At 40.7% G+C, this 13239-nt stretch overlaps 1 protein-coding gene across 4 annotated transcripts in view; it reads right to left on the bottom strand.

Annotated features, from left to right (window-relative positions):
* The window catches only part of cep192 (centrosomal protein 192), a 108282-nt gene that overhangs the window by 76572 nt on the left and 18471 nt on the right, over positions 1 to 13239 (bottom strand). For all 4 annotated transcript variants that reach the window (XM_076281206.1, XM_076281209.1, XM_076281207.1 and 1 more), the window contains exons 4-5: positions 10822 to 10931; positions 8764 to 8873 (exon numbers count right to left, since the gene is read on the bottom strand). In XM_076281206.1, coding sequence (XP_076137321.1) covers positions 8764 to 8873; positions 10822 to 10931 — 220 coding nt within the window. The remainder of the gene's footprint in view (positions 1 to 8763; positions 8874 to 10821; positions 10932 to 13239) is intronic.

The raw sequence follows: 13239 nt of genomic DNA, 5'->3' as shown, positions 1-13239 counted from the left end.
GACACCAGACATAATTTCACTGCATTTCTTACTTCCAGTAACTATATGCATGTGACAATAAACTTCCTTGTACCCTTGTTTGTGATGCCGTTCATGGAGTCCAAAAGATTTTTATTGTTCATATGCCTGAAGCTCTGTTCAGTGGCCTCTCTATGGTTTTCTCTGGCCTTCCACAGAATCCGGTTTTGTTCTTTTTGAGCTGTTGCCACACCCACCCAGTCCTTATTTCTAAATGCCAGCTTCTTTTTATTTATGCAGGCTTTGCCGTCCTTGGTAATATGAGGCTTATTATTGGGAAAGTGAAGGACCTTTTTTTGGTATTATGCAGTCTACACAGAATTTGATGTAGTCTAATAGTTTTACTAGCTTCATTAACCCTTAGAACCCTAAGCTGTTTTTAGGGCATTTTCACTACCTTTATTTATAAGGATTTATTCTGGTCAGTGCCATACACACGTTATATATTGTTTTTTTTTTCAGCAGAGTCTAGGCTACCCAAATCTTGATTTAATTTAGATTTTTAAATAATAAAAATACAAAAAGTGTATTATAAAAATTATTATATTTTGACACCACTGCAAGCTGGCAGCTCAACTTGCCTTACATGGTGGAAGGATTCTCTGGGGCTGAGCAATTTACAGACATATGTGGTGTGCGCATTACAGAAATAAATGGCATTTTTTTTATTTAGTGATGAAAAATGACCTTTCTGTGCTCCATATCTGTGACACAAACTGATCTGACCTGACCCGAGTTTGCATGTTAGCCTGTGTGTGCCTATGGTGTATGCACTCATAACTTTCCAACTTTTTACTGCATTGCCATGAACAAAGTAAAGGTGTTTCTTTGTTGAACAAATTGGGATGCAATGTGAGCCTTGAATTGGATGCCATGCAGGAATTTGCTAGGATCTCAAAAACGGATTATGAACATGCTTTGGCATAGAGAAACACACGATAGCGTTGGATTATAAACATGCTTTGCCACAAAAACAGACAAAAATGTGGGGTAAGTCCAGCTATATGAAGTTATTATTTTGCTGTCTCTTCATCTTTTTTATAACCCAGAAGGATGTACTTGGTATCAGATGATCGCTCTGTCTCTTCTTTCGTCTGACACGCGTGGCATATCTATCCGATCACGGGTCCGCGAGTAATTCAAACAAGAGTAATGGGTGTGCAGCGTTGGTTTGTGTACATGACGTTATTATTTTGCAGTCACTTCGTCTGTTTATAAAAGGCAGAAGGATCGATATACATGGTACCAGTGGATAGCTCTGTGTCTCAAGTCAAGTCAAGTCAAGTTTATTTATATAGCACATTTCATACACAGAGGTCATTCAATGTGCTTTACATAAACAAAACCAAACAATAATAACAAATAAAAGCATAGAAGGGAAATATAGTTAAAGAATAGTTAAAAAGTAAAGATCATAATAAAAAGAAAACATAAAACACAAGGTAAAATCATTTAAAAGTAAAGAATAATTAGTAAGCAAAAGCAAAGGCAAAAGTAGTAAAAGACAAGGTAGAATAATTATCAAGGCAGATTCAGAATTTGTAACTCGGCACGGTTAGCAGAAAGCATCTGAGAACAGTTTGGTCTTAAGTCTAGATTTAAATCTGGCTACAGTTGGGGCCTTTTTGATGTCATCCGAAAGTTGGTTCCACAGCTGAGCCGCATAGCAGCTAAAAGCTGCTTCACCATGTTTAGTTCTAACAGTAGGTTTTACTAGCAGGTTTTTCACCTGGGACCTGAGAGGACGAGAAGGTGTGTACTGCTGAAGCATGTCTGACAGGTCTCCTCTTTCATCTGATATGCTTCCCATATCTATGCGATCATGGGTTTGCGAGTAATTCAAACGAGAGTAATGGGTGCGCAGGTGAACGCAGAGAAGTATAGACTGTAAATATGATGCAATTTGATTTAATTTCATGATTTTTTTTAATTATCATATTTGATCATACAGACAAGTGCGTTGGAAAGCCCCATTTCTGCTCTGTCACGCAATAAAGGTTTCAGCTCGCTGCGATGAACAGTTCCGGAGAAATGTAACAGAGAAGAAATGGTGTGTTTTTTGATGCACTTTGCGTCAGTTAAGTGCCAAGCTGTGAAAGATGTTCCAGTTTGTGCCCAAAAAACAGCCTCTCAGGGTCTCAATACTATCCTCAGCAGTGTTTCCGCTAGATTATTTTTTTTTTTTTTTTAACAGTGGCGGCAGCGCAGCCAACCCCCAAGAAAAAAAAGGTTAGTATGAAAAAACTGGTCGGGTGTCACTCCCGGGATGTTTTTTTAATTCTAGTTATTCTAGCCTAACGTGACTTGAGAGGGACAGGATTCAGGAACTAAGACAGGCCCATCTTCTGTCTAACTCACGTCACGTTAACCCATGCATTAAAGTTTTGTCACTTGAGCGCTTGAACATACCGGTAGTTTACGTTGACAATGGAGAAACGCTTAGCTTACTTCGTTTATGACAGAAATTAAGTTTTGTGCCAACACGTTGTAAAAACACAACCCACAACACTGCCTGTATTTGGTGCAAATCTCCTTTACTTTATAGTCCGCGATTCACATTAGGCCTACTAGGCCATCACCGCGAGTGCATACAAAATGTTTTGCAAAATTAACCTTCGCTACTACCAGCAGACGTTGCTTTTTTACTGCGTCGATTCACGATTGAGTGCGCATCTAATATAACAGCGGTGTCTTCGCGGAAACATCAAGTTTCATTTTTGCTGTTGTTACGAGCGAGCTTAGGCCTATAGACTACGATATGGGAAATACTTTATACGATCAGCTTCAGAAATGAATGGGTTTTCCTTGGCCTGTGCTACACCTTTCCACCAAGTTGTGCGAAAATTTTAGTTTTTGCGATGTTGACAACATGTGTAGCACATGGAAGCTCTTGATAGCGCATGCCACTAACGTCTATAAAATGCAGGATGCAATATTTTGCGTCTCCCCTAATTCTGAAGCAGTGGCACGGCTAAATGAAGAGGAAACACTGAGAAGAAAGTAAATGCTTTAAATAGGCTACATCAATACAATATATAATATGTGAACTGAAACTGGACGGGCCATAATAACATCTGACTAGTTTAGGCTACTTATTGTTAAATTGCAATGTGAGCGGCAGCCAGCAGGGGAGGATAGGTCGCAGGATTATTTAAAAAGCAAATGTGCGTCTGCCCTGATTCTGATACCGTGGCGGTATTAATTAAACTGTGGGGGGCCGCCATGCTGAAATAAATGTAGAGGAAACACTGCTCAGTCCACTGTAACACCGTCTTTTGTTGAGGCCTTTTACCAGTTGAGAAGTAGGGCTGGGCGATATGGCTGAAAACTGTATCACGATATAAGTATTTCATATCGCTCGATATCGATAATTATTGATTTTTTAAAAATCTATTTCAGATAAGGACCAGAAGGGGAAAAAAAGTTCAATTTAAACACTTTTATTTTAAACTTAACCTTCCTCTTATTTGAATCACCTCAGTTATCAATCAAAGCAAACAGGGAAAAGAAATAGCACCACAATCATGAAAAACACTCAAATAAATAATTGTGCACATAAGTCTGAATGAGCAGCACTGGTTGAAGCCTGGAAATAAATTGTAAACAAAGTAATTTGCTAGTTTATCATAGTAAGTCTACTGGTTAGTTTCCCCACGTGTGTTTCAAATTAATACTTTTTCTCCTTGGGACAGGCCGTTTGAGTCTTGGAAAATAGCCTACTTTTCCCATTTGCATCGGGATTGAGTTGATTAGAATTTAGCAGTCAATTTGAATGCAACAGTTTTGAACAAATTCGTGCAGCGTGCTAATGATGCGAACCGGATTTAATAGCAATTCAGTCGTCTTGCACGATTGTGAATGTTTGGATTACATGCGCATGCTGAGGAGGGATGCACCTAGAGAGAGCGAGAGAGAGAGAGAGCGCGCACGGGGCAAGGACTCATTGAGAGTCTGTGTTGAGGTAGGCCTACTTCTATCGTCTACTCTAGCTACAATGCAAGATATATTTAGCCTATTTATTTATGGACAACGTAAGGCGGGAGGTGTGTGTTGCTTTTAATTATCGAATGTTCTATCGAACGCATTTTTTATTGATATCGATTACATGTCTATTGCGATACATATCGCTATCGTTTTATCGCCCAGCCCTATTGAGAAGACTTTCATACTAGTTGTCGACTACACGTCCATGGTGGTGCTAACATTACTAATGCTTGACCGTCAGATGCACTACAAACCAAAAACATGGTCTCTAATGGACCTTTCCGGTCTGTCAATCATAATAACCTTAAAACCAATCAAATTGTCCAATTTTCCTGTAGCTCCTTCTTTTGTCCCACAAACAAACGGTGGCTCTGGTGTAGAGCTGCCACTAACGACTAATTTTCTAATGACTAATCTTTCGACTAATCTTTGATAGACTTTATTTGTATGCCAGTGTTGCCATCGACATAGACAACTTTTTTGACCTGAGGCCCATTCATGGCATACTTTGGGGTCATAGGGCCCACCTACATGAACCCACCCCCCATCAAATTATCATTACCGGTATATCACATCACAATTATTATTGTTATGCTATATTGTTATACATGCACTTCAAAGCAGCCAGTGTTTAAAGTGCTAACATTGTTCACAAAAAGTTTGAAAACATGCACATCAGAGGACTGCTTTACTAATGTAAAATATAATTAGAATAGTTCCATTGCTTTTGCATGGTTGCATGATAAATACTTCTCAAAACAAGCAATTATATGGGTGTCATCGTTTTGGGATGTTTCCCTCATGCAAGCATCATATACTGGTAGGCAAATGGAAAGAATATTGACATATTTAATCATGCCACAAGCTTTTGGCCACGTTATTCAAATCGTTTCTCTCGCGCATTGAATGAACGCTCATACCACCATTAAATTGTATGCCTCTATGTTTGATGACACCAAATTAGCAAGTAATTCCTACTGATTGCAGAAAAGTTTGTTTTCTTTTTCTGTCGGTCCGCGGTTCCTTGATCAATTGCGCAGCAAATTATCAGACGAAGCCCCGGGAATAATTTCACTCCGCGGCTCCGGACCAGCAATGTCCACGTTACGGCCGGTGCTGGTCCGCGCGGCCCAAAGTTTGACGCACGCTGGACTTTGAAAGGCGACAGAAGTTGAGGACTTTGCAAATGAGCCTAACATCAGCATGTTCAAAACAAGTAGGCTACAGGCACTTTGCGCGTCTTACCACATAGGTTACTTCACTTTATCAGTTGGCTTGAACGCAAAAAAATATGCGTTGTGACTTATTGACCATGGGAAATGACGCGCACCTTGATTGTTGATATCACGGGCGGCGGCATGTTCGGTTTAACGTTTTTTTGTATTGAATTACAGTAATGACACGCCGTTGCGTTGTCAACGTGAGACACTTCACTTCATTTATTTCAATTTCCACAATACTATATTAGTCAGAGTCTGGACTAGCGTAACCTACTAGCTTAGCTCCCCCCACTTAGCTCTGCCTAATAATGAATTGCGCTGAAAGCAGGTAGACACGCAGGTTTGCTGCTGGCGTTAACACTTGCGTGCATAGTGGGGTTTAAAACATGACTGCCAAAGTCTTAGTAGCCTGTTTAATTAACATCCAAAGACAGTCATTGTACTTTTCAAGAGTTTATAACATAGAGTTAATATAACATTACAGCCGTGTGAGACCAAAAATAAATAGGCGGTCAATAGTAAAACGACTCTACGACTAAAAAAATTGCCGTCGACTAATTTTCATGGTCGATTAGGTCGACTAAGTCGACTAATCGCGGCAGCACTACTCTGGTGGTGTGTGTAGATATCAGTCCAGGGGCGTAACTATCGGTAAGCAGGGTACGCGGTTGCTTACGGGCCCGGACCAATCAGGGGCCCGCATCACACTGGAAATACATGATTGACGGCCGGGCCCCCTATCGCAAATTGCTAAATATCACCTGCTTGCTGCAGCTTTGGTCTGCACATATTAAAACCGGTCTGTGCACGTCTTTTTAAAACGCATCTTTTTCTCTCTCGTGGGCATTTAATCTGCTGCCGGCTTGTCACTCCACATCGCCCAAAATGCTTGATTGCATTGCATTCTCCACATTTTTAGCTAAATTTTGATGTACCACATGGCATTTTCTTTTTCTTTCAGTGAATCTTTTGCTTTACAATTAGGCTTATAATCGTCACTCGCCACCGGGCCTTTCACTGTAAAACGGACATTGTTCAGAGCTTAACACAGCCCAGCAGGGCCGGCGCTAGCCATTTGGGTGCCCTAAGCACAAATGCTTGGTGGTGCCCCCCCCCCCCCCACACACACACACACACACACACACACACCCCAACCAACCACCACCAAAGGAATAAAAAACATTCAGAATTTCTTAGTTAGTTTTTTTTTTTCTAATTGCAGTTTCACCAACAGATGTCGCCTTGGCCTAGTATGAACCTCTTGGAAATGACCGCATAGAACAACAACTAGTAAATTTATCTAAAGCTGTCTAATTTGGCAAAATCATATCATGTTCAGTTGCAGAGTTTTTCCAAAGTTCACCTTACCAAGAGTTGTTCCCAATCATCATTTCATTACGTTGTGAAAGTGTCACTTGTAGCGTTACTTTTTCACTACACAATTAGATCGTTTGATCATAATAACAAACGCCAAAAAAGCGTCCTGAAATGCAAAGCAAACTAGGCTAATAGGCTAACGTTACCTGACTATATCTCTGATGGCTCAAAGAAATAGCAAACCCAGATTAAGCATAATCAGAAATAGCATTGCTAGCTATCAACCTGAGGAAGGATTGTATTGCTAGTCTTACTGTATGCACCGATTGCTAACGTTAAAGTAAAGTGTTGAATTGCATTCAATAACCCATAATCCATATCCATATCCACAACGTAAAATAACTAGCTAGCCAGCATCAAATTATTTGCAATGTAGGCCTAACACTTGAACATGAACATGGCTAGTAGGAGCTTACGTTACAAAGTGTATTGACGGTGGTAGTAGTATTACCTGGCATAGGCATGCATACACGCAAGGGCTACAAAACTTTTTTTTTATTTATTTAAACATTGTCTTAACTGCAAGTGAAGCGCGAGCATCATCCCGCTGTCTTCTTTTTTCTTTTTATCCGCCCCCGACTCTTAGTGCCTTTTCAAGGTGATGTGTCTACTGTCTGCCAAATTTGGGATTGAGGAATAATCGAACAGACCACTGGGAGGTGGGGGAGGGGGGCACCAGAGGGAGACTGGAGAGAGGGCTGCACAGGAGATTCACCTTTTTCTCGACTAATTTGGTCTAAGCCTATATTACTTTTGTATTGCTTTTGCATATTAACATGCTTTATACATATTTTATTTGTTAATACAAGTAGCCTATTGTGGTGATTTTTCACGACCCAGATATATTGGTGCCCCCCCAGGCACTTGGTGCCCTACGCGCAGTGCGTGATGTGCGTGTGCGGAGCGCCGGCACTGCAGCCCAGCATAGTCCATGTTAAGATTATCTTTGTTGGACCAAACCAGGTAGGCCTAATAAATAAACTTGTTTGAGTTTAGGAGCAATGCACCTTGTCTAAAGTTATTCATTAGCCTTTAGGTTAATAGACTAATGATGTCTGCCTATTCACCTATTGCCCATCTTAATGGTTTAAAGTTCACGTAGGCTATTCTCCATCAAATAGACTCGTTATACATTTTCGCGTGCAAAAATGCAACATACGGTTAGCTGTCTAATATTGTTCACGTTAATGACATTGAAAAAATATGCTTCTTGCTACACTAGGATACTCACCGTTTTTTCCTAACATAATTTGAATTTGAATTCTCAAAGTTTCATGTAGCTCACCTGTGACATTCATCACCTCTGCTCGGCGACTCACATCACTATTCCAGCTGATACATCGGACGCACCTATCTGCGCTCACACATAGCCTATTTTCGCTTTCTAAGAATATCAAAATTGCGTTTTATATATATATATATTTTTTTTGTAAGGGGGGCAGCTCAGTCTAAGAGTGCAGACGGGCAGTTCTATTATGCACTAGTGCTATGTTTGTGGCTAAATGAACGATTTAGCATAACATAATGACTTATCATTAATGCAATTTCATATAGTAGCCTAACCAGCAATGTTTTTTCATGTGTTAGGCTATAGTGCGCCGTCACCAGCAGTGTTTTTTCATGTGTTGTGCGCCTTCACCAGTATTTTTGTTTTTGTGGTGCACGTACTCCTGATTTTGTCAGTCATCTCATCTCTTATATGCTGTGTCTCAAGGATGCTATCATGTCCTATTCATGGTAGCCTACTCGTGGACATTGCGTTATCACGTGCTGTAGAAGGGGGGCCCGCCTTGATAATCCTGCATATGGGCCCGGTGTTGGCTCGTTACGCCACTGTATCAGTCGCAGGTGGGCAATAATGAGCTAAGCTAATAACCTACTGCAGAATAAGTTAAAGGGTTGATTGAATGGATGAGCAGAGCATTTGACCTTGTTCTGTCATGTTAACACAGAACATATGCAACTTAGGTCAGTCTAAGAAATGCTCAGATCATGCTATTTCTCAACAGTAACTATGGGGGCAGGAACAACCGCTCAAAAGCGGAAAGGTCCATGTGTCGAGTGTACATAACCACCAAAATAAAAGTGCACAAACATTATTTAAATTTCCTTAATATTCAAATAGAGGTTTAAGCAAAATATGTGGGTAGAGAGAGACACTCACTGTTGAGATGTCCAGGCCATCTACTGGTCCTCTCTGCATAGCTGAGGGCACAACCGTGTCAAAGTACAGTTTCAGCTCATCTTGAAGGTGAACAGCATCAATATCCTCATCTAAAGAGAAGGTTAATATTCAGAGGATAAACATCTACTTCATTACCACAAAAGCTATTAACGTCACTAATGTTAGCCAACCCACCCGTTCAACAAACAACCATCTCATCAATGCTAACAACTGAGTAATGATAGCTACATACATTACTACTTTTTTCCTTGGAATAGCCTTGGAAGAGCATTACTGATGTTAAATCTGCATTATGCATCCTGCATTAAATTATATTTCAATACAAAATACAGTTAACTCAAATGAATACAAAAAAGAAGCACTGCTACTTGGGATTTGCAGTAGTCAAAGCGAAGCTTTCAGGTGCTACCCAGGTAGCAGTGCTTTGCCTGAATGAGAACATAGTTCCAAGTATGTATATGCTTAGAAAATTGCTGTGTCTCATTTTACATTGCTATTTGTACATGTAACCATACAAGTCAAATGTAAATAGGAAAATGTTGGAGTTATTTTGTCACTTAACTAGCTTAAAGGAATTATCCGGAGTAAAATGCACTTTAGATCAATTTACGGATGATTGGGAGTACATACGTTGAGTTGACATCAAAATCATGTCATTCGGATGTGTTTTGAGAAAGTTCGATTTTACCGTTTTTTACCAGGGCAAGTCATTTCGCCGCTACAAAACCCTATTGTTATACCTCTTCTACAGTTCCAAACAACATTACACTTACGTGGTAGTGAGTAGAGGGTCCCTAAAGCCAAACCGAAGTATCCCGAGGTCTTTATGTGGTCGGATAGAGAGTCCAGAATGAATTTCATAAAGCCAGTACCTTTCCGGAAATGTTGCTGCTGCAGCTGGCGTCTTTAGGGGAAAGTCAGTAGGAGTCGATTGCAGAGTGTGGAGTAACACGCTCTGGAAATTCACAATTTCGTTGCAGTTTAAAAAAAAAAAAAAAAAAAAAAAAAAAACATAGTCCAGTCCATACAACTTCATTTCAATTTCGAAAGAAATACTGGACTATGTTTAAAAAAAAAAAAAAAAAAAAAACGGCAACGAAATTGTGAATTTCCAGAGCGTGTTACTCCTACGGACTTTCCCCTAAAGACGCCAGCAGCAACATTTCCGGAAACTCAACGTATGTACTCCCAATCATCCGTAAATTGATCTAAAGTGCATTTTACTCCGGATAATTCCTTTAAGGCTAGTTGGAGCTGGCCACCTCAATGAACTATGCTAAGCTAGGCTAACGGTTGCTGCATCAGACTTACAGTAGAGTTACAGCAGGCACAGAGACGAGAAGAGTATGTCAGAGAATTTCTAATAGGAGTAAGTCATCTTATCCCAGGGGTTCCCAATCTTTTCCACGACAAGGCCCCCCAAATACCACTAGGTTCTGGCCAAGGACCCCCTTGATGTGTTATTAAACCCATCGACAACACTACGGCAAATGTAAAAATACATTAAGCTTATCCTAATAATTATTTTAGCCACAAGCACTTCGCGATTGAGCATACAGTGTGAAAAAAATCCATTTGGGGCTTTCTGCTATATGAGAGCCATCACTCTATTTTTTCCATGATAATGACTGGGAATAATAGTAATGTTCAGATATGCGACAAATTATTATAATGGCATTGTATAACAACCCTCATAGTAATAGGTATATTTTAAAATTATCAAATGTATTTATTTGTTGCTTTTATTTTTTTTCACTTTGAAAACCACTGTCTTATCCAACTCTGGGGGAGACAGCAAATAAGCTAATTTCCCAAGTTTGCCAGTTAAAGCTAATCTTGCACAAAACCGGCAACACTAAAGCAGCCTCCAACTGTTCCCTTTCCATCCTGCATTATTGGAAACGCAATGGTGCAGACACGGATTTTCGAATGACAATGATAACACCTCTAACAACCTGACATTCCTAACCATTCCTAAACCTGACATTCCTCATTACCATGATTATATTACTTAAAGCAAGAGGCAAGATAGCAGACCTGACAGTCCTGTGTTGGAAATTTCAGATTTTGATTTGGATTCTTCAAGATTGACTTTTACCAGCATATCTGAGAAACAGTTATCAGCAAAGAAGTTCTCTGCATCACCTCTGTGAAGCAAAAGGGATGAAAATAGGTTAGAGGATCGACAGAATATGAAGATAGCATTAAACATATCTAGTACAGCGGCTAAGGCCAGATTTTTACCTGAATTGTTCAGTTTTTGCAGAAAGCACGAAACTTGGTACAGGTATAGTACTACCCCTAGTGATCAAAAATTGAAATGGACCCCAACACATAGTGCCCCCTAGTGGCCCCTATCTTGACTTCAAATATGGCCACCAAAATATGCCCTTTTTTTCTACATTTATAATGCTATGCTGCTTTTAACACATAATATGACATGTCTACAGCCATCTTTCAGCATTATTAAATACATAATGAGACAATCATGCATAATTAAAATGGCAGACATGTTAGATTTTAAGGAAGTAGCCATACATTCTGACACAGTCAAAAACTGGGGTGCGTTTGGGCTGTGTGAGAAGTTTTGACTGTGTGACTAAACCCTGCACTTGCCTGGGCTCAATCCTTCTAATTTGCCCCCTAGAGGCTGGCATGCTAGCAAGGAGGCTAAAACCCTTGGATGCTAGTGTCTGTCAAGTCTCTTAAAGAAACATATGCTGCCTTTTGGGAAATTAGCTATTTTGTCTTCTATCCTAGAGTTAGATAAATTAGTACATACACCCAGTCATAGTTAGATAAATTAGTACATAACCCAGTTCAACACATCCTACTGTTAGCCTAATTCAATTGAGGTGGGTGGGGCCAATTAGCATATGCTAACGTTTCTTTTAAGGCTTATAGTGATTGTTTGAAAAGGTCTATTTTGTTTTATTGTAGTTTAATATTTTGCATCCCATAAAATGATTATGCCTGTCAATGAAGCTAATTTAAATATGTAATACCTTATGAGTTTAGCTCCCTCCTGACACATTAGGGCTCATGCTAGTCAGTGAACCAGCACTTTTAGGACACTTGCTAGTGCGTTCAGCGCCAAGTCTGGTGGAAACACTAAAAGCTCAAGACAGGTAAAGTTGAGTATCGTCCGCATAGCAGTGATAATCAAATTCATGGGAGCGAATGGTCTCACCCAAGGAAGTGTGTAAATAGAGAAAAGTAGGGGCCCTAATACTGATTCCTGATGCACACCTGTGGTGAGGTCATGTGCCCTTTATGGTAGGATTTAAACCAGTCAAGGGCTTTCCTAGACATTCCAGTTCAGATAGTGTAGAAAGGAGAATGTCATGGTTAACAGTATCGAAGGCTGCAGATAAGTCTAGTAGAATGACTTAGCCACTTAGATAAGGACTTAGCTATTGTCAATGCTTCGGTCACAGACAGAAAAGCAGTTTCAGTAGAATGACTCTTGAAAACAGACTGCATAGGGTCTAGCAGGTTTGTCTGATATACTAAGTCCAAGACTTGCTTGAAGACCATTTTCTCCAAAAACTTTGACAAGAAAGGAAGAAGGGAGATAGGTCTGTAAAAACAGGAATGTTAGAGGTGGTGGCAAATGATACATTTTCCGTGGTTGACTGATTTTTCACTAGTTTCACATTTGGCTAGGGTCAGTGTCACTACTGGTAGCATAAGCCAGTACCTGGAGCCTACAAACGTTGCACAGGTAGTCCAACTCCTCCAGAATGGCACACCAATACGTTCCATTGCCAGAAGGATTGCTGTGTCTCCCAGCACAGTCTCAAGAGCATGTAGGAGATTCCAGGAGACAGTTGCTCAAGGAGAGCTGGGCAGGATGGTAGACGGTCCTTAACCCAGCAGCAGGACCAGTATCTGCTCCTTTGTGCAACAACAAACAGTAGGAGCCCTGCCAGAGCCCTACAAAATGACCTCCTCCAGGCCGCTGGTGTGAATGTCTCTGACCACACTGTCAGACTTCATGAAGGTGGCCTGAGGGCCCGATGGCCTCTGGAAGGACCTATGCTCACTGCCCAGCACTGTGCAGCTCAATTGGCATCTGCCATAGATTACAAAATTGGTAGGTTCGCCATTGACACCCTGTGCTTTTCACAAATGAGACCAGGTTCACCCTGAGCACATGTGACATTTAAAGATGTCTTGGAGAATGTAATGCTGCCTGCAACATCATTCAGCATGACTGGTTTGGTGGTGGGCCAGTGATGGTCTGGGGAGGGATATCCTTGGAAGGACGCACACACTCACTACTCTTAGGCATCAGGATGAAAACTTCAGACCCATTATCTGACCCTGTATTGGTGCAGTGGACCCTGGGTTCCTCCTGGTGCACAACAATGGCTGGACACATGTAGCGAGAATGTGCAGGCAGTTCCTGGAGGATGAAGGCATTGATACCATTGACTGTCCCCCCCACACTCC

The sequence above is a fragment of the Alosa pseudoharengus genome, unplaced genomic scaffold (genome assembly GCF_046254945.1).
Source record: "Alosa pseudoharengus isolate Yale_2024_CS ecotype anadromous, Long Island Sound unplaced genomic scaffold, YU_APseudo_1.1 YU_APseudo_1.1_scf_12, whole genome shotgun sequence".
Taxonomy (NCBI): domain Eukaryota; kingdom Metazoa; phylum Chordata; class Actinopteri; order Clupeiformes; family Clupeidae; genus Alosa; species Alosa pseudoharengus.
This window is presented reverse-complemented; position numbering and strand designations above follow the sequence as displayed.